General features: G+C 37.9%; 1 protein-coding gene across 21 annotated transcripts in view; it reads left to right on the forward strand.

The window, feature by feature from the left end:
• The window catches only part of SYTL2 (synaptotagmin like 2), a 135,947-nt gene that overhangs the window by 96,616 nt on the left and 13,288 nt on the right, over positions 1–26,043 (forward strand). For 6 of the 21 annotated variants that reach the window (XM_066248749.1, XM_066248833.1, XM_066248763.1 and 3 more), the window contains 8 exons: positions 1,686–1,787; positions 3,750–3,803; positions 5,260–5,307; positions 9,501–9,595; positions 12,758–12,877; positions 14,142–14,311; positions 16,056–16,158; positions 19,512–19,682. In XM_066248749.1, the coding sequence (XP_066104846.1) occupies positions 1,686–1,787; positions 3,750–3,803; positions 5,260–5,307; positions 9,501–9,595; positions 12,758–12,877; positions 14,142–14,311; positions 16,056–16,158; positions 19,512–19,682 (863 nt within the window). Of the gene's footprint in view, positions 1–1,685; positions 1,788–2,220; positions 2,245–3,280; positions 3,345–3,749; positions 3,804–5,259; positions 5,308–9,500; positions 9,596–12,757; positions 12,878–14,141; positions 14,312–16,055; positions 16,159–19,511; positions 19,683–26,043 lie in introns of those variants that run through there. The other 15 variants (XM_066248757.1, XM_066248851.1, XM_066248769.1 and 12 more) reach the window with 6 other exon arrangements.

The raw sequence follows: 26,043 nt of genomic DNA on the forward strand, positions 1-26,043 counted from the left end.
TGAGTTACTAGGCTAAACTGACCCATAGGGGGAAGAGGGCTTGTAAATTTGCACTGATCTTTGGAGAATATTGCTTAATGTGTATAGCTATGTTTATAGTATACCAGCATACCTAGTTGAATAGCAAAAACCTATGTAAAAATGAAATAATATTTTTTATTGATTGCTTTTAGAGAGTCAGAGAGAGCGAGAGAGAGGGAAAGAACATTCATTTGTGTTCCACTTAGCTGTTCATCCATTGTTCTCTTCCTTTGGTTGCTTTGGGACGACGCTCTAACTACCTGGAGCTAACTGACCAGGTCATGTAATAATCAATATTAAATAGTGACCTGGACAGAGCCCAGAGGAGATATTTTAAAATTATAAGCTAAGTAAGATGTATAAAATGGTACAGTTGTAGTTTCATATCCTCTAACCTAAATTATTATTTTAAAGCAAGTGGGTAGGCTGGGAGAGAGCAGAGGGACACCTGACTACAGAGGCACCAAAATTTGGTGAGCAGCCTAACATGTTTGTGGCTGAACTCTTGACTAACCAATACCTCAGTTTGCTCCTCAAAACAAACAAACAAAAGGTTCCATGGTCAAATGCTTTTGGAAACACTGGGAGGTTTGCACACATTATTAGCATTAATGTCTCCAAGAAAGTCTGAAATGAGTAGCCTTTTAAATTTGAACACAGACCATCCCAAGTCGAATTCATCCTAGAATTCATTTTTTGTAGAATGCCTATTAACATTTGGCAGAACTGGGATACATTTCTATAAAGTATTCTCTAGAGAAGTGGTTCCCAAATTTATTGATTCATTAATGTAATCATTCATTGGTTTAGCAAACATTTTTGAAGTGCCTACTGCCAACCACTGTCCTAGGCACTGAGAATATAGCAGTGATAAATGACAGTACTCAGACCAGGGGTCATCCATTATGGAGTTTGTGCTGTCAAAACAGAAAAACTAAGGACTATTCTAGAGACATTTTTATAAAGTTATATGTATTTGGATATTATATTCTAAGGTTATGCCCCTTTTCTTTCTTTTGAGAAAAGGCATTAGTAGATGATAGAGCCATATACCACCCCCTTTAAAATGTCTTAGTAAAATAAAAAGTTGACTACCTCATGTCATTTCCCAATATTTTGATGGAAATTTTACTAGCTCATAAAACCCAAAAAGCCAAAAAGCCTACATCTGTTGATCTGGAGAATTCACCCATCTGTGTATTCGATTATACACAGATGGTAAACATCTGAATCCTGCCTTCAGTGGTTTTCAGCTAATTTTTTTTTAATGTTTCTAAAACCATTTTGTGGCTATCTTCAAAAGCTAGAAATGAAGTGGAAAGATTCAGAGTTTGGCACAGAACAAATTATGTGCCTAAAATAGAGGTGTAGATGACTAGGAGAACACATTTCTATTAATGTGGCAATCTTGTTTCCGTATGATTTATGCTTGCAAATATTTCTTGACCTTTTTTTTTTAAGACATACTATTCATGAAGAGATTTGATTTTCTTCTGTGACATGCTTTATAGAGTACACAGAAGTATAGGGGCTTATGGCAAAATGCTTCCTTTCAACCTTCCATTTCAGTGTCCATGCATTATTAAGAGTTTGGTGGGTGGTGTGTGTGTGTGTGTGTGTGTGTGTGTGTGTGTGCAGTGTTCATTGATTTTGTCTTATAACAGGTTCAGAAGAAGAACCGAGTCCTGTTTTGAAAACTTTGGAAAGGAGTGCTACTAGGAAAATGCCTTCCAAAAGTCTAGAAGACATTTCATCAGATTCATCAAGTGAGAATGAAGTTTGCCCCACTGTTTATGCCCCCATCTAAGCTTAGAAATGCTCGTGTGCTCCTCTATGCTCTCACTGCATGCTGTTGTGCACTGAAACCCCTGAAGGGGGGCTTAACAGATGAGAATAACCTTTGCCAAGTGAGCTGAAGAGGCTTGCCCTAAAGTGGCTAGAACTTTGCTTTTAAAATAATGCATGACATTTGGTTACTACAACACTAGGTTTCCTTGCATTGAAGAATCCTAGTTTGAGTGTTTATTCAGGTACAGTGAGTTTAAAAAAATTGTGGTAGGTAGTGGTTCTAGTAGCAATAACTAATATTTGTTGAGTACTGTGTGCCAAGACTTGGCTAAGTGTTTTACGTGTGTTATTTTATTTACAAGGCATATATAACCCTGTGAGTGACAAGTTGTTGTTATCCCCATTTTACAGGTGAGGAAAATGAAGCTCAGAGAGGTAACTTGCTTAGGATCACTCAACAGAACTGGGTTACAAAACCAGCAGACTATTGTCAAGTGCATTTATGACAATGTTGGATAGCTGATGAATTTTGCATGATATGGAGATGAATTAGTTCCTGGCTTTAAGGACTTGCCTTTCTCTTTTATCCCTTATTGTCATGCATTGCCTTTTGATACTGGAATTATAAACTCCAAGACTACCTGATACACAACACTTGAGGCACCTTATTCCCCACTGGCTGCTGCTTTAATGGGCAAAGGATTTCTTGAGCACTACTATAATACACACTGTGTATAGGGACTTGTGGCTCAGACAAATGGACTTAGAACTCAGGACTTCTAGGGGTTTTGTTCTTATTGTTTTAAAACTAAGATACACCCTTAGGATTACAGATGTTCTTGAAAAAGTTTAATGAGGAAAAGTTAACCACTGTCAAACTCGTATGATTAAAAATCAACCATTGTCATATTTAGAATACTTTTTATATACCTGCAATTGAGACTAAGCAATCAGAATTTAAAAAAGGAAAAAAGAAAAAACACTCCACTAAACAATTTCTGAAATTCAGAGATCCCAGGGTTCCAAAGGCAGTGTTCCCAGTTTGGCACACAGTCCTAACCATGCCAAAGGTCTTGGAATCTCGGGGTTGGAACGGACCTTGAAGGTTACCCACTCCCACCCACCCCCAACACAGGAATTCCTTCTAAAGCCTTCTGAACAGGTGGCCAACCCCCACATCCGCCTGAATTCTTGCGGAGAGGCGAGTCAGTCCTTTGTTGGACAGCCCTGATTGTTCTCCCTGATGTTGGGATGGACCCCGAGGGAGAAGAAACACTTAGCAACAATTGTTCAGTTTGGCAAACCTCTTATTTGTGAACATGGGGCCATTTCCATGGTGCAGCTTTAAAGTACTCAGGAATGTATAGGGTTAAAAAAAAAATTACCATCAGCTGATGGGTATTCCCGCATGCTCCCTTCCAAATACCATTACCCACTCTCACACTAGCCTGCCAAGATTCCACTTAGCAGCTGGTCCCCAGTCACAGCTCTTCAGTTGACTTCTCAAGCAAGGCTCCCAGAGACGTACACAAATGGTGATGCACGCACAGAAATATTTGTTAATGACCGTGGGTTTGGGAAGGTGTTAGTCATGGCTATGATCTTACCCTTTTGGAAGAATAGAGGGGCTGTTGCAGCCCCATGCTTTTTCCTGCTGCCAGTCGATTGCTTGCTCTGAGCTAACCCTCTAACCCTTGGGAGTCCGTGTGCAGCAGTGTGCTGATGTAAGCTGCATCAAGGCTGAAATGGGAGCTCCCGCTATGGCACTGGCTCAAGTAGCTAATCTAAAGAGAAAATATTTTGGGGGAGACATCTTGGTTGCACCCCTCACTGCGTCTTGACTAATTGCTTCCAACTCCGGGGGCTTTCAGGGACAATCTCATTGTTCTTTCTCGCAAGGGGTCAGCCGTGTTAACCGTTTGTTAATTTCTCCTGAACAGATCAAGCAAAAATAGATAATCTGCCAGAAGAATTAGTGCGTAGTGCTGAAGATGGTAAATATCTTTATGTATCTGCATGTTTGTCTGTGTATTAGATTCTGGGGTGGTTTGGGCAGTTACCAGGACACAGCTGTTGGATAAAAAGAAACGTCATTTGCCACTATATGATGAATGGTGCTGAAGTTATTATAAAATGGTTCTGACTTGATGCATTTAATACTAGCTGTATTTAAGGCTTCTGCTGGTGATAGCATTGTGAGAATCTGCTCAGAGACCCTTGGGAAGCGAGGGTTTCTATAAATAGAAAATTGTATTTCTATGGGAATGAGCTGATTTTTGCTACTCTGACTTTCATAACTCCCTGCGAAGGCAGGAAGAGTGGGGTGGGTTCCTGGATTTTTTCTTATATTTGATTCTCATCTCTCAGCATATAAATCTCTCTGGGCATACCTGGTAAAGCCTTGAATTAAAAGGAAAAGGTCCCAGAACAAAAGTGGAGACCCTGCCTCTGTTCATGTAAATAACTCCAAATAGACCGCGGGTAAAAGAACTGATTCTGAACATTAAGGAGTCAGAAGATTTTGAAGCTTGTCAGTTGATCAGGTATTACTTGGTTCAGTTATAAAATGAATAGGGTAATAATGCCTTGATGGGCGGAGGAATGGAAATGAGTCTAGTTTTTTTTTTTTTTTTTTTTTTTTTTTTTTTTTTTTTTTTATTCATTTTAGAGAGGAGAGGGAGAGAGAGAGGAAAGAGAGAGAGAGAAGGGAGGAGGAGCTGGAAGCATCAACTCCCATATGTGCCTTGACCAGGCAAGCCCAGGGTTTTGAACCGGCGACCTCAGCATTTCCAGGTCGACGCTTTATCCACTGTGCCACCACAGGTCAGGCCTGAGTCTAGTTTTTATAGTTCAGCATTTATGTAATGTATATCTGTATGCTGGAATTTTGTTTTCTAAATTCTTTGCTATAATAATAAAAATGTATATTCACTGAGCTTTCTCAGAGAAAAGCAGCAACAGAGATTCTCAAAAGTCATTCCTTACTTTTATGAAATAGATTTGTCTTTCTCATTTTATGCTTACAACAACCATAATGAAGTAGGTGGGGCAGGGGTTTTGTATCTTTGTTTTACAGATAAGAAAAGCTCCAAGAAATTAGGTGATTTGTCTACACTCCTGTAGCTAGTCAGTCAGTGGGAGGATAGGGACTAGAATCTCAGCTTCGCTACTCCTAGCCCAGTGCTCTTTTCCACTTTAAAAGCTGGTGCTCAGTGAATTGGAGGAAAGATGCTAAACAGCTCCTATGGTGGATGTTGAACTTTTAGTTGAACAAGAGACTTAAAGAGGCTAATGAAGAGTCATACTGGGGACTGGATGAAAGCAAGCTGGAAATCCTTCAGATATACTCTGCAGTCTTAGCTATGAAACTGACATTTGAGCTTTACTTTCATGTCTCTTTTAATCCTTCTGTTAAAATGATATCTATTCTCAATGTGCTCTTCTGAGTAGATCAAAAAGCAGATCAGGAAGCAGATACAAATGAATGGATACCAGGAAGTGAGTAGCAGGTTCCTTCTCACAAATGACTCAATGTTGCCACTGTACCTGGTGTTAAATATACTGACATAACTAACCCCATTAATAACATAGCTTTATTATTGGTACTAAACTCTTGCAGCTTACAAAACTATTTCATTTTGGCAAGGGTTGTATTAAAAGCATTTTACTATTGTCTGTGTTGAAAGATTAATTGGTGGTTCAACTGAGGGAGAGTTACAAATTTTTAAAAATTATTATAAGCGCATATATATGTAATATATATGTTGATGCTGGATATTATCCTTTTACTAATCTCTCTGCCCTCCTTTGAATCTTTGCTTAAGATGAAGGTGGCACCTTCCAATATCACTTGGCTTTTATGTTGCAGTATGGTCTTGAGAATTGGATCTCTGTGGTCTTTATACAAGACTGTAGATATGAAGCGATTTATAATTTATTTGGATCTAAAATAGAACTGTACATTGACAGTTAGTATGTAGTGTGGTTGTGTATACCTCTCTATGTATCTATAGAAGCAGATGTTGTGATGTCCAGGGTTTAAGCTCTGGGGTTTAAAACCAGACTCAAACACTATCTATTCAACATGTAAAGCAAGTGAACATCTGAATCTTAAATAAATGTACACTTGTGTAGGTAGTGTACATAAACTACCATATTTTCGCTCCATAAGACGCACCTAGGGTTTTAAGGAGGAAAATAAGAAAAAAAAAATTCTGAATCAAATGGTGTGTTAAAATATTTAATAAAACATACCACAATAATATTGCAACAATGTAAACTCAACAGCAGTATTAACAACCATTAGCACTGTTATTAACAAATGAGAAGAGACTTTAATGTTCAAATGCTCTTCTAGTTGTCCAAGAACTCATAGCATCTAAAAAAAATGAACATTCACTCCATAAGATGCCCGGGTATTTTCCCTTCCACTTTTGGGGGAAAAAAGTGCATCTTATGGAGCGAAAGATATGGTAATTCATATTCACCACCAAGCAAAAATTAGGATTCTTCACTCTTTCCTGTCCAATCTTAAGATTGCTATACTTAAATGTGACTACTATGTTGAGAACAAATAGCACATTAAAAAGGTGTTTGTGCTCCAAACAGAGCACAGAGGATGCATGTATGTCTTTTTAGTGCCCCAGTTTTATCCAATGTCACAATCTTATGCACTGGAGGTCTGAAGATAGTGATACACATGCCTGCCCTCAGGAGGCCAGGGGAGTCTTAGTAACAGTTTCCCAACATTCTTTGCATGTGCTCGTAGGTCTTAGAAGAGCAGCTTAAATGAAGGAGCCATTAGATAAACGAAGTGCCAATGACATCTTGTCTGAAATCTGAAACTTTGCTCATGAAGTGCTCCTGCCAGAGATGAAGGTGCTGAACTTTAGCATATGACTTGACAAATTCTTAGGGACCACCTAGGAAAAAAGGCAATCCAGGCTTTGGTCCTTGGTGTTATTCTCTCTGGCTACTACAAAGGAAACGAGACTTCTGTACTTTAGGGGTGCTGGGTAATGAGGCTTTTCCAGTTGCTTTTAAACTGGCAAATACTTAAATTTCTGCATCTTATTTTATCTAGCTGTTTTGTTCAACATTTAGCCTGAGGAGTGTAAACAAAAGAGATACTTATCTATATATACATCTACATTGGTATAGATATAGATACATAGCCAAATATGTCTACATCTTCATTTGTGACCTCCGGATGAGTTTAGCTATTGGTCAAGGCAAACAGGCTAATCATGTGGTGAATTCTGGATAAATTCTCTTTTTTACAATATTTTCCAAGGTGACTCTTAATGCCTGGGCTGAGAGCATTCCTTTTCTCTAGCAAAGAGTATTCTTACCACATAAGACAAAATGAAATACATACATGATCTGTATAACTAAAACTAAGATAATATTCAATGCCAACTTGAATTGAAAAATTAAAAAAAATTTTAATGGTTTATTGAAAAAAAATTAATTACATGATCAAAACATAGATAACTACAAAAACTGACTATGTTTGAGTAGTGAATATATACTTTGAAAATAGTAGGGAGTAGTGCTGTGGTAAAAAGGTTTTGCATACTTTCTGGGCTGTCCTGTGCCCTCATGGGACCTAATCTCACATTGTTTCCGGACAAGTCACCCGAATACACACACATACAAAGTATTGTTTAATGGGAAGTGATTAAAGCAGATATTGTCTTATGAGATACTATAAACATATTTTGATACATTTGTGACCTAAGGCTAGGTGAGAACTACTATGTGAATGAGCAAATATTTAATATGTGTTGTTCAGTTTTCAGTTTTCCTTCAATTAGATTTCATTTAACTAAAAATAAATTTAGCTAATGCTTAGAGCTGAATTTGAGCGTGTAGAAACTGATTTTTGTTTTTCTAGCATCGCTTTCAGTGATAAAGTCAATATATTTGTATCACATTATAAAGATAATATAAAGAATCTCTATCAAATAATATTTATTTGTTTAGCAAATACTTATATAGGGCCTACTATGTGCCAGGCACCATTCTAAGTACCTTGAAAAATATGAACTCATTGAATATAAAAGCTCTGATTCAGCACAAAAAGAAAAAAAGAAAGCTTTAACATTGTGATTCTTAGACAAAGAACAAAATAACTTTCTAACTAGAGTTATACAACTTAGAAATACAATTCATCTTATTGTGACTTTCACGTATATACTTACTGTATCAGAAAGAAACCATATGCTACATTTTTTTAAAGATAGAGAGAGGAAGGGAAAGAGAGGGGAAGGGGAAGGGAAGCATTCATTTGTTGTTGCACTTAGTTGTGCATTCATTGGTTGCTTCCGTGTGTGCCCTGACTAGGGATCGAACAGCAACCTTGTTTCCTGAATATGCTCTTAACCCATTTATGCCTAGTGTTCCCTTATTGGAATGGTAGTGACATAGGAGTTATTTATATCCTACTGCTCAAGGTCATCACGAGGTCTGATTTTTCACACATGTCTGCCTCCTGGGGGAACCTGTTATCACGTGGTGCACAGTTAGTCACTGCTGCAGAGGCTGGCATACTGGGAGCTTGTCAAAAAGAGATGTGACTTTTTGGAAATTTTTTGAAGAACTGAATTTCAAAAATTTCAACCTCCTGCATAAATGGGTTAACCAACTGAGCTAACCAGCCAGGCCTCCATATGCTACTTTTTCATATTAAATTCTTAGAGTATCCTAACTTGAATCATTCAAACTTGGCCTTGGGTATCTCTATTGAAAATCTTTGAGTTGATAGATATCTAATATGTGGAATCTAAAAAATAAAATAAATGAACAAAATAGAAACAGACTCATAGGTACAGAGAACATTTTTACAGTTGCAAGAGGGGAGGGGGTTTGGGGGATTGGGTGAAAAGGTGAAGGGATTAAGAAGTACAGATTGGTTACAGAATAGTACAGAAGTTACAGAATAGTCATGGGGATGTAAAGTACAGCATAGGGAATAGAATGAAGAATATTGTAATAACTATGTATGGTGTCAGATGCATACTAGATTTGTCAAAGTGATCACTTTGTAAATTATATAAATGTTTAATCACTGAGTTATACCTGAAACTTATGTAACTGTAATTGAAAAATAAAAGATATATAAAATAATCATTTCTATTTCCAAAAAGTAATTAGTTTTGGTTTTGAAATTGTAATGGTCTTTTACGGTAATCTCCACAATCACTAAACAAACAAACCTTCTTTTAGGCCCTCAATAACCAGGACACATTTATAATTGAGTTCTGTACAAAGATCCTTGCTGTCCAATGAAATAGTTTTTTAGCCTGCAGCATATTAAAAACATAATATATCTCAAGGAGATGAACCAATAAATTATAGATTGTGTGATTCAAAACTGTGATGTAAAAAAATAAGTTAAAATAGATTAACATTGGCAGTATGTTTTAGTACAGTTCAATAAAAACTAATGGTTTTTAAATTAATTTTTATTTTTGTTTGGTTCAACTCCTTGCTAGTTTTCTCTATATACTTAATTTATAAAAACTGCATGTTGCTTACCTTATGATCCTGTGCATGTGAACTACTGTGCCCTTCACCTTTTTACAAAAGCACCTCTCTTCATAAATGAAAGAAAAGCGTGTTTTCAACTTGTGCTTTATGCTTGTCTGACAATTGTAAAGATAATTTTGAACGAAAATGCTGCTGTTTAGTTTCCACAGTGCCTTCCCCGCCTGATAATCAGTTTTCCCACCCTGACAAACTCAAAAGGATGAGCAAGTCTGTTCCAGCATTTCTCCAAGATGAGGCAAGTTTATCTTTTGTACCTTTGAAAAATGGAACCAAATAAGTGCATCTGCTATGCCAAGGTTGGTGTACTTGTATTCAGCCATGGCAGAGACCAGAGGTCAACAGGACTGACCCTTACCTTTCATATCAATAGAGGTAGTGTTGTTGATTCTGGAACAAGGCAAGGCGTATCTTATTTGACTCGAACAGTAACTCTTTTTGGTAGTAAAGTCAAATTGCATAGATTTGGAAATGTGACTTTTGTTTCAAAGTGGGTACAAAATAAGAAATCCAGGCAGGAATATGTTGGCATGAACTAACTACTCCTTTGTTGTTTAGAGTACAGTTGATTTATGAATGCTTAGTCTAGGTAGCATGACTAGCTTAAAAACATTTGTTAATAAAGTAACAATGACATAGCAAACTGTAAGGGTATCTACTGGGTATAGGCACTTTATACACATTATCTCATTTAATTCTCCAACAACCCTAGGTTGTGGGCATCATTGTTGTCCCCAGATATTATAGATGAGGAAACAGACTAAGAGAGGTGAAGTAACCTCACTCAGCTAGAAAAGGGTTGAAACAGGACTGGAGCCTGATCTGTTTCCCATGCTGTTAACCATTATTCCTACTATTTCAAATAAGAACATAACTATTACCTACTATTCATTGAGTGCCTAGTAAGTACCAGGCATTCCATATTCATTCTGCTATCTAACTCTCACTAACTAAATGTGGCACTATTTCCTCCATTTAATAAAAAAAAAGGGAGGGAACCTCAGAGAGATTAAGTAACTTTGCCAAAATCCAACAGCTACTAAAAAGTAGATCTAGAACTGTAAATCAGTTCCTTTGACTTAAGAAGAAGAGCCCAAGATTCCAGGTACTTAACAGCCAGGTCATTAGGATTCTGAGCTTTGGAATCAACTATCCCCTGCCCTGGGTATGCTACTACTTTGCTTTGTGATTATGGACAAGTTCCTTAACTTCCCTGAGTCTAGTTTCTTAGTACCTACCTCATTAGGTTGTGAGGAGTCTGTGAGATAACGTGGGGAAAACACATAGCACAGTGCCTAACTTGTGGTGAGTACCCGATAAATGCTACCTATAACTATAGGGTCTGATATGCAGTTTGGGTCTGATTTTTGATGGAGAAATGAAAAGCTTCAGCCTCAAGCATTCTCTTTGTAGATAAAACATGAGGACAGCTCGGGACAACACGTAAATTACACCTCCCCTCCCCTACCTCCCAGGCAACATTGTTGGGCCTTAAATGAAGTGTATCTGAAGATAATCAGCCCTTGGATATTTCTAAGAGCCCACATTACAGTTTCTTTGGGAAGAACCACTCATTTTTTTCCTGGTTTTTTTGTTTGTTTGTTTTTTTCCTGAAGCTGGAAACGGGGAGAGACAGTCAGACAGACTCCCGCATGTGCCCGACCGGGATCCACCCGGCACGCCCACCAGAGGCGATGCTCTGCCCACCAGGGGGCGATGCTCTGCCCATCCTGGGCTCGCTCTGCCGTGACCAGAGCCACTCTAGCGCCTGGGGCAGAGGCCAAGGAGCCAGCGCCAGGGCCATCTTTGCTCCAATGGAGCCTTGGCTGCGGGAGGGGAAGAGAGAGACAGAGAGGAAGGAGGGGGGGGGGTGGAGAAGCAAATGGGCGCTTCTCCTATGTGCCCTGGCCGGGAATCGAACCCTGGTCCCCCGCATGCCAGGCCGATGCTCTACCGCTGAACCAACCGGCCAGGGCCACCACTCATTTTTAAACGAATTCATTAGCTATGAGGCAACAGTAGACACCTCATGGAGTTCCTGTACTTTTATACCTTTGTAAATATGCTGTGGTCTTGATTGGTCATATGAATGAACCACATAATAATTTGAGAGGCAAATGATATCAATTCCTGGTTTTTGTTTGTTTGGTTTTTGGTTTTTGGTTTTGTTTTGGTCCTTCCTTCAGTTTTAAACTGTTGCCTCAGCTCCACACACAGGAGTCCAAGTCTGAGTTTGTGCATCGGAGATGCCAAATGAAACTGTGTCATTTTACCTTTTGAAGTCCATGGGGTGGGACTGGATGTTTAAGGAAGTGGAGATGAAATCAGGCCTTGTTCCTTTGTCCACGGTGCCTTTGAGGCTTAGCATCAGTGATGTGTGTTGAGTGCCAGCTATCTGATAATCAATGTTACAGGTCAACAAGACAGGGTCCCATCCTTCCAATCACACTGTGATCTGATGTAGCAGGTGGAATGTAGCACACGCTGTAATAGAAGGGACTGTACTGTAAGCATGGGGGTGGGGTGACAACAGAGACATTAAAAAACTTTGGATTTTTAAAAGTCCTTGAGGATTCTTTTCTCATCCATATAAGTCATAAATTTTGTTTTTCTTTAACTCCTTTCTTAATCTGCACTATAATTGACATCTGTGATAATTGCATGGCCCTGGAATATGTTGGCATGAACTAATTACTCCATGAAGGTTTTTCCTAATCCCAGGAGCCAGTGAACTGCCCATAAACTCTCTGACTCCCAAAGGAGCCCATTCTGAATCATGAATTTTTTAAAACTACCATCTAATTAACTTTCATGTACTTCCCTATAGCAACAAAAAGATAAGTGCAATAGCACCATAGAAATATAGGAGAAGTGGTTTAAAATTTTTAGTTATATCACTTGTAGTTGAAACATATCAAACTAGCATTTATTTTTCTTAATTTTATTTTCAGAGAAGTTAAGGCTATGTTAATAATGAGAGGAATTAAGGAGGACATTGTATGTTTGGACAATAAAACCTAGAACATTTATTGTCTGGGTAAAGTTAGTTTCTCATATGTCAATAAAATTCTCCAAGAACCATAAATGTGTAATATTGAGAGAGCAAGAAGCTCACAGTAGTACTATCTCCTGTAGCACCTTGGGGCCACCTTGTAGGTGAAAAAAAAAATCAAGTTATTTTGATAGCTAAGCTCTGTTTTCCTCCTCAGGTGAGTGAGGACCAAGGCAGACCAAACACTCCATCCTGAATCCCACTCCCTGGCAATTAGCACTAGCGTCCTTTGACCTTGGGAAATGTCATAGATCAATGTGATATTAAGATATTGTCTTTATATAAACAGATTCTGATCTTGACTCATACTGAATTTAAATTGTGTATATATTATATGATGTTTTGTAGAGTGATGACAGAGAAACAGATACAGCCTCAGAAAGCAGTTACCAGCTCAGCAGACACAAGAAGAGCCCAAGCTCTTTAACCAATCTTAGCAGCTCCTCTGGCATGACGTCCTTGTCTTCTGTATGTAAACAAAGGCTCCATGTTAATATCTCTCCGCTTGCTGCCGTAAACCTTGCTCTGCCTGCTCCTGCTGCTGTAAAATGCCCTCCTGTTGTATTTCTCAGATTCTGAGGGCATGAGCTTTTCCTCTCACCCTTGATTAGCTTCTGGCTAGCTAAATCCTCTTTTTTCTTTTTTTAAGCATAACAGTTCATATCTATTATAAATCAATATGGTTTTTTGGCTGTAAGAACTTCAAAAATAAGCCTAAATTGCCAACAAAATGAACCACTAAATTTTTCTGTGCAACAAATGGGTAACTATTATCAAGTCTGCTTAGATCAGATATGCTTTTCTATACCATTGGCAGGTATGGAATTGTACCTCTTTTTTTTAGCAAGCGTGTTGAGTAAAAGTATGGACTCATATCAAAGAATAGAAGAGATGATTCTTTGCCTTATAAAAGGATTCTGAACAGGGTTTTAAAAGCAAAGCTTCCTCAGTGTGGTTGCTCAGATTTGATTTAGAGAATTTGACTTCTCATTTGACTTCTTTCATTAAGTGAGGTAATTCTATTTGCTTGTAGTATTGTGTAGAAATATATACACTAATCCAAAAATTTCTCTGACATACATTCACAAGCACATATCTCTCCAGGTATGCTTAAAATAAAGTTGTGCGTAAATTTTTACATTTCTCAAAATTCTTTTTTAGAATCTAAGTTGAATTCCTCCCGCTGACAACAATCTAATGTATGGTTTGGGGAAGGCTTTAAACTCCCTTCATCAATCATCCATTTTCTACCCTTCCTGACCTCTAAAAGTGTATGGCTCAGCGAGCATTTTCATAGATTCAGCGGATGGGTACATAGTACAATTCCTTTTTAGTGCCTTGGAAATTTGCTAGAGCAACGTGTCACTGTGATTTGTGTGCCTGGGGTTTCTCACATCCTTTTTCTTTAACATTTTCAATACTAAGCATGCCTAAAAGTGGAACTCTGAATACCCCTTATCGTAAAATCACCCTGCTGTAAAATGAGCCAGCATCTAAATAACTGTGCGTTTCACTTCTCGTCTCTGTCTCTGAGAGGCCAATTTTTTAAGCACTCGTTGTATCATGCGCATCATGTCAGGTTATCTGTGTTGGTGTCTTTACGCCATATTAAGTTAACTGCTTTTATATGCAAACTAGGGGAATAATGGCAAGCAAGGATTATATTCGTGATCCTTGTGTTGGGTTCAAGAATGAGCTGGAGGCAAACAGTCCATGTTCCCAATGCTTGCAGGTGAGTGGCAGTGTGATGAGTGTTTACAGTGGAGACTTTGGCAATCTGGAAGTGAAAGGAAGTATTCAGTTCGCGGTTGACTATGTGGATTCACTGAAGGAGCTGCACATCTTTGTGGCCCAGTGTAAGGACTTAGCCGCTGCAGACTTTAAAAAACAGCGTTCAGACCCGTAAGTACATTGCGAGTCACTGTTTTCTCTTAGTTGCTCTGTCTTGTAGAAATTGGGAAGGAAAGAACAGAATTGAAGGGAGGGTGTGTGTGTGACTCTGTTAAAAGGAATGTTTGAAAGGAAAAGTTGGGGTGAGAAGAATGCTGTTTTATTTACTTTATATATTCATATGCCAAACTTATTAAATTGCAAAACTGTCAGAGAAGCACAAAAATATTTCAAGTTGGAAGGAACTTTTGAGGTCATCCTGTCCAGTTCCTTCTTTTTACAGATAAGAAAACAAGGGCCAGAGAAGACAAGCAGCCATCAGTTCAGGTAGTCAGTGGCAAAATGAAGAATGAGGGCTTGAACCCTAGACCTCAGTCTTCTTCCACAACACTCTCAAACTTTCTCTGAAACTAGGGGCATGTGGGGCATACTTTGTAGTGTTCAGTGGTGCGGAATTAGTTAAGACTCTTGAATGAGGTCATTTCCATATTTAAATTACATTGTACAGAAGCACATTAGGAGGAATTACCAATGCATTTTTGAAATCACAGGTTTATTTGCTAAGGCTGAATGGTATTTCCCACTTATCCCTGTGCAGAAGTCTAATTCTTAATTATTTTGCTAGCAGAAACCCAGTCCTTTTTCCTTCTATTATAAAAATAACTGAGCTCAATATCTTTTATTTATTTTATTATTATTTTTTTTTTTTGTATTTTTCTGAAGCTGGAAACAGGGAGAGACAGTCAGACAGACTCCCGCATGCACCCGACCGGGATCCACCCGGCACACCCACCAGGGGGTGATGCTCTGCCCACAAGGGAGCGATGCTCTGCCCCTCCGGGGCGTCACTCTGCCATGACCAGAGCCACTCTAGCACCTGGGGCAAAGGCCAAGGAGCCATCCCTAGCACCCGGGCCATCTTTGCTCCAATGGAGCCTTGGCTGCAGGAGGGGAAGAGAGAGACAGAGAGGAAGGAGGGGGGGTGGAGAAGCCAATGGGCGCCTCTCCTATGTGCCCTGGCCGGGAATCGAACCCGTACGGGTCCCCCGTACGCCAGGCCGACGCTCCACCGCTGAGCCAACCGGCCAGGGCTCAATATCTTTTTTTTAGATTGAATATGGCTGGATTAGGTATATGCTAAGATTAACTTTAGTTCAAATAATAGTAACAAAAACTTTTTGAAGTAATTCTATAAGTACTAATGCCTTTCTTGATAGAAAAGAAGCCGGTGGCATTAAGTACTATATTAGAAATCTGTTTTCCTTCCCTCCCCCCTATTACATAAGGCCAAAGAAAAGGAATTTATGGTCAATGCCACTGAAATACCATATTTCCCCATGTAGAAGATGTACCCCTTTCCAAAAAATTTGAGGTCTAAATTTGGGATCTAAGATGCACTGGGTGTATCTTATACAGTGGTGGTTTTTTTACTTGCATTTCCCGCTTTTTTGCATTTGTTGAGTTGTATGAATTTTATGATGAATAAAACTTGAGTTCAATAACTTTATATAATACTTTTTTTTTCAAATTTCAGGCCCCCAAATTAAGATGCATCTTATACATGGGAGTGTCTTATACTTGGGGAAATACGGTAGCTTTAAAGTTTTAAGTACAGATGTGTTGGTGAAAACTTACTGCTTTTCTCATTATCACGAGAAAATTATTTCTATCAGTTTTCAGTGAATTTTCTAAAGTAGAGGTGGAAACATCATTTTAATTCTCTCTGACCTTCTTGTCTGTTCATTTCTCTTTTTAGATACGTAAAGACTTACCTGTTACCAGACAAGGGCAAAATGGGCAAGAAGAAAACGCTCATAGTGAAGAAAACTTTGAATCCTGTGTATAACGAGATACTGCGGGTAACTATGAACTTTCTATCTAGGAAAACCCTAAATGGTGACCTACCTACATGTTTAACTAGCAAGTCTTCTTGAGTAGTATCTCTCCAGAGGAAGTCAGTTACCCAGAGAGGAGAAGGAAAGGAATTAACAGTTTCTAAGAAACTGCTTTGTATAAGATGATACAGCATGAATGTTCTGTGCATTTCTCATTCACTCCCTACACAGCCTGCCAGGCAGGTATTGTTATCTGTATCTCACAGGTGCAGCAAATGAAGCTTAGAGAAATAAAGCAACTTTCTCAAGGATATGCCACTCATGAAGTTGAGCGTTGCAACCAAAGTAATCTAAAAGCATAATTCTGATTGTGGTATGTCTCTGCTTAAAAGCTTTTAGGATTCCCATTACCCTCAGGTTCAAGTCCATCCTTAACGCACACCCCAGTACCTTTACAGCCTGAGCTCCAGCCTCACCTTTTCAGTCATAGTCTTTGTTCAGAAAGCCCTGACTCCTTTCCGTTTTTTAGAACTACATTTTCTCACATTGCTAGGACTTTGTGCTTCCTTTTGCCCGGAATATCCTCCCTTACGTTCTATCCCTAACTACCTCCCCTAAGGCCTTAAATGCCTCTTCCTATGAGTGGCTGTCCTTAACCCTTTGAGTAGTGAGTTTTTGTTAACCCTTTGAGTGAGGATGTACATGAACGTAGGTACTACTCAAAGGATTAACCACTGAGCCTCCCCTGCGGTCTGCTGCTGCCCTTTCCTTGTTTTATAATAGCTTTGTAACTCTCCAGCACTTGACTGGTTTGTCTGCTTTTCTATTAACTTCTAAGTTTCCTGAGGGCAGGGACCAACTCTGTGTTCTTTATAAACTGTGTGCTCTTACGTAAAAGATTTAACCTGTCTCTACTTCACACCTGCAAAAGGGAGCTGATGGTAGTACCTACCTCAGTAGTTGTGAATATTAAAAGAGTTGATATACATGAAAAGATGAATATACATTAAACACTTATTAAATATTGAGTCTTAGCACAGAGTCTGGGATAGGTACTCAAATGTTCTTTAGGAGGACAGCTGGATGGACAGATAGATGGACTGATGGCTCAAATACTAATACTCTTGTTTTTCTCCAAACTGCATCATGTTACCTTAGTCATGAGTAACAGATAAGTTAAAACTATAAATAGAAGTATTATTCATTCCTTCTTCTGAAAATTCTATACAAGTATTTGGCTATCCTCTGAGAAAAGTAGAGTTAAATTAATTCTCAGCCATCCATGAGTAAATTTTCTGTAGCAAGTTTTTAATTAGTTTGACTATGATACTACTTGGCACCCTGGCTATTTCTAGGTCAGCTACTTCAGCCCTATATCAGGAAAATCCAGATAATCTCAATAGTAAACTCAGGAAAAAAAGTCTGCTACAACCAAATGGACATTCAAGTAGTGCATCATAAAGCCAAATAGAGATTATTTTTAGATTAAAATTACTATTATCCCTTCCATGATTACATATAATTAAGGATTGACTATATTTTAGATGAAAAACTTTTAGGATGCCAAATATTTTTCACTTGACCGTATGAAGCAGGAAAAAACAAGTATTTTTTTCTGGAAAATTCCTGTCTTTGTAGGATATCTAATGGGAGAGCTTAGATCAGGCAAGACCAACATACGGCCCGCGGGCCGCATCCAGCCCGCGTAATGAGTTTATGCAGCTCGCGATTAAATTTTTAATATTCTCTACTATAAAATCTCAGCTACTCAGAAGTGAAAGCATCTTTGATTATTGAAAATCGAGATATTTAAGAAAATAGTGATATGCGGAAAAGAATTCCGTGTGTGACTAATCTAGGGTTAACTTCCAATAATTGGTCGAATGGATTCGTGATACTTCTTTATTTTTTAGAAGAATTCTATTATAAAGATTTACAACTTTTATACTCATCTGTACTTGATATGAACTGTTTGACGTTTAGCAGTGATGTGAAACCCACATTCTTTTAGGCAGAGTTTGCCAGTGCGCACCCAAAGTCAAACAGTTTGTTATTTTTGTGGTCAAGTGTGCTGAATCAAGTGGCATCATAGCATAGACAGTAGCTGCAGTTGATAACTGAAAAAGTGTCCAGGCTGTTTGTAAAACGAAATAATTGTTTTATTTGTGATATAACCCCTTCAAGCTCATTCTATTAATTAAATATTGGTTTGATTGATTGCGATACAATTTGGATATTTATACAGTATGTAATTATATTTTTATTAAAAAATATTTTTATTAAAATAATATTGTATATTAAAATTTTTTTCACTCACATTTATTCATAAACAAATTACATAATAAAATTTTGTTTACTTAAACGAATCGGGGTTTTTTGGGTTTTTTTGTATTTTTTTTCTGAAGCTGGAAACGGGGAGAGACAGTCAGACAGACTCCCGCATGCGCCCGACCGGGATCCACCCGGCACGCCCACCAGGGGCGACACTCTGCCCACCAGGGGGCGATGCTCTGCCCCTCCGGGGCGCCGCTCTGCCGCGACCAGAGCCACTCTAGCGCCTGGGGCAGAGGCCAAGGAGCCATCCCCAGCACCCAGGCCATCTTTGCTCCAATGGAGCCTTGGCTGCGAGAGGGGAAGAGAGAGACAGAGAGGAAGGGGGTGGGGATGGAGAAGCAAATGGGCGCTTCTCCTATGTGCCCTGGCCGGGAATCGAACCCGGGGCCCCTGCACGCCAGGCCGATGCTCTACCGCTGAGCCAACCAGCCAGGGCGTGTATTTAACATTTTTTAATGTTAATATTTCATCCGGCCTGTGAAAAAAGTTTTCTTTCTAATCTGGCTCGGGGACAAACACTGTTGGCCACGCCTGGCTTAGATGGTTGTATACCTATGAGGACCCCGTTGTATATGGAAACTCTCTACTTTTCATTCAGTTTTGTTGTGAATCTAAAACTTCTGTAAAAAAAAAAATCTATATTAAATATATACCTTGTCCTCAGGTAGAAAACAGACCATTGGATTTAAACTTTATTTGTATTTTTAAACTGATTTTGATTTGTTATACCTACTTAGAATTAAAAACATCCAGTGAAAATTGAATAATTGGTGTTTGTTTTTAGGGCACTCTTACTGGCTATGATATTTGAGCTATGGTTTGCTTTTTCCAAAGAGGCAAAGAAAATCAGCTTTTGTGAAAGATGGATTTTAGCTCTATGAAACAAGACACTTAGCATAAGATGACTTTGCAGTATTCCTGAGACTTGAAACCTGACAGATGAGAAAACCTGATTTGCACGGATGACTTTTCTCTTCATCTCTGTGTTATAACTTTGGCCTAAAGTAATATTTACCACTTTAATTTCCTTCTTTGAACTGCAGTATAAAATCGAAAAGCAGATCTTAAAGACACAGAAGCTGAACCTGTCTGTATGGCATCGGGATACATTTAAACGCAACAGTTTCCTAGGGGAAGTGGAACTGGATTTGGAAACTTGGGACTGGGACAACAAGCAGAATAAACAATTGAAGTGGTACCCTCTGAAGCGGAAAGTAAGTTCAGAATTCTTTTTGATTGGTTGGTTGGTTGGTTGGTTGGTTGGTTTGAGGCCTAGTGTGTAGGAGAAAGCTAGTATAAAATTCCATTTTCATTCAGAGTGTTTGTCCATAGTTTGGGATCATTCTGATTTTTCATTCTGTCCCATATATCTCTCATTCTCTTTTCTGTATTTTCTCTCCCTCCCCAACCCCATATGCTTCAGGTTGGCTATTTTTTGCTAACCTATCTTTTTGTCCAATGATTTAAAAAAAAATTATTAATTGATTTTACAGGTTGGTGGTGGGGGCAAGAAGTATCAACTCACAGTTGCTTCACTTTAGTTGTTCATTGTTTGCTTGCCATATGTGCCTTGACCAGGCAAGCCCAGGGATTCAAACTGGCCACCTTAGCATTCCAGGTCGGTGCTTTATCCATGCACCACCACAGGCCAGGGAATCATTTTTTTATCTGCTATGTCTTATTTACTGTGATGCCCATCTGCAAGTTCTCAATGATTGTATTTTTCAGATTTATATTTTCATTTGATTCTTTTTTGTAAATTCCACTTCTCTGCTAAAATTCTTCATCATAACATTCTTTATGAATATGTTAATCACAGTTATTTGAAGTGTGTATCTGAAAACTCCAATATCTTAAAATTGTGAGTCTCTTTTATCTAAATTTTTATTTTATTTTGGTCATTTTATCCTTTGTTCCAGTATGCCTATTCACTTGTTACTACATGCAGGGCATTGCATGGGAAAATTTCTAGAATAATTTGAGAAGGTTTACTTTTGCTTCTGACACACAGAGTAGGGACAGACCACCTTAACCTAGCCTGGAACAAATTGACCAGAAGCTGGGGTTCAGTTTTCATGTGGTCTGATCTAGGGTTTGTTTGCCCATATTCTTAGGCTGTGGCACTTCAGGGGTTCCAACTGAAAATCTAGAAAAGTAGTTCTTAAATTTTAGCATGTTTTCAATTTACCTGAAGGACTTATTAAATCACCGATTTCTGGGTCCTATCCCAGGGTCTCTGATTCAGTAACATCTGGGTCCAAGAATATGCGCTTTCAGCAAGTTCCCAGGCACTGATGATGATGCTGGCCAGTGGACCATACTTTGACAACCACTGGTCTAGAGTAGCACCTGAAGCCATTCCTCCTTCGCTGTCCATGGACTTCAATTTTTGTCTCCCAGCCCTATGAGACTACAAAAGCCCTGCTCAGCTTCTTAGTCTCTTTCTGACAGACTTTTTATTCTCTCCGTTTGGCCCTACTTAAAAATCAGCTAATGCCTCAAAGTGGGAAGTAGAGAAAACTGTCAGGCTCCAACATCTTGTCCATTTGAGTCCTGTCTATCTTAATAATCCTTTAGCACCATCAAGTAGATTTTAAAATTGAATTTTTTTATTGTTCTCAGTATAAGGGTTGATGTGAACCCAGCTAGTTCATTCCATATCTGGAATAGGTACATATAAACTATTAATACGAACCATTATTTAGTATCTACATTATAAAACAGTTCCTTTTAAGAAATGCTTCCTAAATATAACATCAAAATCACCTTGAGCCCTACCCAAGACTTGCTAGATCTGAATTCCTCAGAGAATGTCAAAAGCATTCACTTTTAACTAACTTGCCTTATATTTCTGATGTATTGCCATGTTTTGGAAATAAGGCTCTAAAGGACCAGATTGTGAAAGTAAAATAATGTCTCATATATGTACTTGAAAATAATACATATACATTTTAAAGTTATTATCCAGTCTTTGTTATTATTACAGGCATCTATTCATTTGTTCTAAAATAATAAGGTTAATGTAGCTTTGAAAAGGTAATATTTGGCATTCCCACTCCCACCTTTTCACTCTCTTCTTACTCCTTCAAAGAAAGAGAATACAGATAAATCATTTTATGTGTAGATGAACAATTAAGAAATTTTTTTTTATATATATAAAAACCAAGGCATCCTCCAACACTTCTCCCATCTCCAAGGAAGCCATTCTGATTTCTTCTCTCTCTCTCGAGACTAAAGGCCTTGAAATGTGTTCTGGGTACCCTGCAAAGTTTCCCAAGATATACAGTATAGCAGTGGTCCCCAACCTCCGGGCCGCAGACCGGTACTGGTCCGCAGAGAAAGAATAAATAACTTATATTATTTCCATTTTATTTATAGTTAAGTCTGAACGATGTTTTATTTTTTATTTATTTATTTTTTAAATAATTTTATTTTTTTTAATGGGGTGAAATAAATAAATCAGGATACATATATTCAAAGATAACAAGTCCAGGTTATCTTGTCGTTAAATTATGTTGCATACCCACCACCCAAAGTCAGATTGTCCTCTGTCACCTTCTATCTTGTTTTCTTTGTGCCCCTCCCCACCCCCTATCCCTCTCCCATTCCCCCCTCCCCCCCGTAACCACCACACTCTTATCAATGTCTCTTAGTTTCACTATTATGTCCCACCTACGTATGGAATAATACAGTTCCTGTTTTTTTCTGATTTACTTATTTCGCTTTGTATCATGTTATCAAGATCCCACCATTTTGCTGTAAATGTTCCGATGTCATCATTTCTTATGGCTGAGTAGTATTCCATAGTGTATATGTGTCACATCTTCTTTATCCAGTCATCTATTGATGGGCTTTTTGGTTGTTTCCATGTCCTGGCCACTGTGAACAATGCTGCAATAAACATGGGGCTGCATGTGTCTTTACGTATCAATGTTTCTGAGTTTTGGGGATATATACCCAGTAGAGGGATTGCTGGGTCATAAGGTAGTTCTATTTTCAGTTTTTTGAGGAACCACCATACTTTCTTCCATAATGGTTGTACTACTTTACATTCCCACCAACAGTGTATGAGGGTTCCTTTTTCTCCACAGCCTCTCCAACATTTGCTATTACCTGACTTGCTAATAACAGCTAATCGAACAGGTGTGAGGTGGTATCTCATTGCCGTTTTGATTTGCATTTCTCTAATAGCTAAAGAAGATGAGCATCTTTTCATATATCTGATGGCCATTTGTATTTCTTCCTGGGAGAAGTGTCTATTCATATCCTCTTCCCATTTTTTTATTGGATTGTTTGTTTGTTGTTGAGTTTTATGAGTTCTTTATATATTTTGTATATTAGGCCCTTATCTGAGCTGTTGTTTGAAAAAATCATTTCCCATTTAGTTGGCTTTCTGTTTATTTTGTTATCAGTTTCTCTTGCTGAGCAAAAACGTCTTAGTCTGATGTAGTCCCATTCATTAATTTTTGCCTTCACTTCTCTTGCCATTGGAGTCAAATTCATAAAATGCTCTTTAAAACCCAGGTCCATGAGTTGAGTACCTATGTCTTCTTCTATGTACTTAATTGTTTCAGGTCTTATGTTTAGATCTTTGATCCATTTTGAGTTAATTTTTGTACAGGGGGAGAGACTGTAGTCCAGTTTCATTCTTTTGCATGTGGCTTTCCAGTTTTCCCAGCACCATTTATTGAAGAGGCTTTCTTTTCTCCATTGTGTGTTGTTGGCCCCTTTATCAAAAATTATTTGACTATATATATGTGGTTTTATTTCTGGACTTTCTATTCTGTTCCATTGGTCTGAGTGTCTATTTTTCTGCCAATACCATGCTGTTTTGATTGTCGTGGCCCTATAATAGAGTTTGAAGTCAGGTATTGTAATGCCCCCAGCCTCATTCTTTTTCTTTATGATTGCTTTGGCTATTCGGGGTTTTTTATAGTTCCACATAAATCTGATGATTTTTTTGCTCTATTTCTTTAAAAAATGTCATTAGAATTTTGATGGGAATTGCATTAAATTTGTATATTGCTTTGGGTAATATAGCCCTCTTGATTATATTTATTCTTCCTAGCCAAGAACAAGGTATATTCTTCCATCTCATTATATCTTTTTCGATTTCCCTTAACAATGGTTTATAGTTTTCATTATATAAGTCCTTTACATTCTTTGTTATGTTTATTCCTAAGTATTTTATTTTAATTTTTTGCAATCGTGAAGGGGATTATTCTTTTGAGATCCTTCTCAATTGTTTCATTGTTGGCATATAGAAAGGCTATTGACTTCTGTATGTTAATTTTGTATCCTGCGACCTTACTGTATTGGCTTATTGTTTCTAGTAGTCTTTTTGTGGATTCTTTGGGGTTTTCGATGTATAGGATCATATCATCTGCAAAAAGTGATACCTTTACTTCTTCTTTTCCGATATGGATGCCTTTTATTTCTTTGTCTTGTCTGATTGCTCTGGCTAGAACCTCTAGTACCACATTAAATAAGAGTGGAGAGAGTGGACAACCCTGTCTTGTTCCTGATTTAAGGGGGAAAGCCTTCAGTTTAGTGCCATTTAATATGATGTTAGCTGATGGTTTATCATATATGGCCTTTATCATGTTGAGATATTTTCCTTCTATACCCATTTTGTTGAGAGTCTTAAACATAAAATTGTGTTGTATTTTATCGAAAGCCTTTTCTGCGTCTATTGATAAGATCATGTGGTTTTTGTTCTTTGTTTTGTTGATATGGTGTATTACATTAACCGTTTTACGTATGTTGAACCATCCTTGAGATTCTGGGATGAATCCCACTTGATCATGATGTATTATTTTTTTAATATGTTGTTGTATTCGATTTGCTAGTATTTTGTTTAGTATTTTAGCATCTGTATTCATTAGAGATATTGGTCTGTAGTTTTCTTTTTTTGTGCCATCCTTGCCTGGTTTTGGTATGAGGGTTATGTTGGCCTCATAAAATGTGTTTGGAAGTATTGCTTCTTCTTCAATTTTTTGGAAGACTTTGAGTAGAATAGGAACCAAGTCTTCTTTGAATGTTTGATAAAATTCGCTGGTATAGCCGTCAGGGCCTGGACTTTTATTTTTGGGGAGGTTTTTAATGGTTTTTTCTATTTCTTCTCTACTGATAGGTCTGTTTAGGCTTTCTGCTTCTTCTTGACTCAGTCTAGGAAGGTTGTATTGTTCTAGGAATTTATCCATTTCTTCTAGGTTGTTGAATTTAGTGGCATAAAGTTTTTCATAGTATTCTACAATAATTCTTTGTATATCTACGGTGTCCGTGGTGATTTCTCCTCTTTCATTTTGGATTTTGTTTATATGAGTTCTTTCCCTTTTTTCCTTGGTAAGTCTTGCCAAGGGTTTGTCAATTTTGTTGATCTTTTCAAAGAACCAGCTCCTTGTCCTATTAATTTTTTCTATAGTTTTTCTGTTCTCTAATTCATTTATTTCTGCTCTGATTTTTATTATCTCCTTTCTTTGCCTAGTTTTGGGTTGTCTTTGTTCTTCTTTTTCTAGTTCCTTAAGGTGGGAAGTTAAGTGGTTCACTTGGGCTCTCTCTTGTTTGTTCATATATGCCTGAAGTGATATGAACTTCCCTCTTATCACTGCTTTTGCTGCATCCCAGAGATTCTGATATGTCGTATTGTCATTTTCATTAGTCTGTATATATCTTTTGATCTCTGCACTTATTTCTTCTTTGACCCATTCATTTTTTTAAAGTATGTTGTTTAGTTTCCACATTTTTGTGGGATTTTTTTCCTCTTTTTTGCAGTTGAATTCTAGTTTCAAGGCTTTATGATCAGAAAATATGCTTGATACAACTTCAATTTTTCTGAATTTGCTGATGTTGTTTTTGTGGCCCAACATATGATCAATTCTTGAGAATGATCCATGTACACTGGAGAAAAATGTATACTCAGTCACTTTGGGATGAAATGTCCTGTAGATGTCTATCATATCCAGGTGCTCTAGTGTTTTGTTTAAGGCCACTATGTCTTTGTTGATTCTCTGTTTGGATGACCGATCTAGAGCCGTCAGCGGTGTATTGAGGTCTCCAAGTATGATTGTATTTTTGTCAGTTTTTGTTTTAAGATCAATAAGTAGCTGTCTTATATATTTTGGTGCTCCTTGGTTTGGTGCATATATATTAAGAATTGTTATGTCTTCTTGATTCAGTGTCCCCTTAGCCATTATGAAATGGCCATTTTTGTCTCTGAGTACTTTTCCTATCTTGTAGTCAGCATTATCCGATATGAGTATTGCTACACCTGCTTTTTTTTGGATATTTGCTTGGAGTATTGTTTTCCAGCCTTTCACTTTGAATTTGTTTTTATCCTTGTTACTTAGATGAGTTTCCTGTAGGCAGCATACAGTTGGATTTTCTTTTTTAATCCATTCTGCTACTCTGTGCCTTTTTATTGGTGAGTTTAATCCATTTACATTTAGTGTAATTATTGATACTTGTGAGTTCCCTATTGCCATTTTATATCTTGCTTTCTGTTAGTTTTGTGTCTTGTTTGATCCTTCTCTTTCGTTTTTCTATCTTTTGTTTTTATTTGGTTGTATTCCATAC

The sequence above is a fragment of the Saccopteryx bilineata genome, chromosome 1, assembly GCF_036850765.1.
Source record: "Saccopteryx bilineata isolate mSacBil1 chromosome 1, mSacBil1_pri_phased_curated, whole genome shotgun sequence".
NCBI classification, from domain to species: Eukaryota; Metazoa; Chordata; class Mammalia; order Chiroptera; family Emballonuridae; genus Saccopteryx; species Saccopteryx bilineata.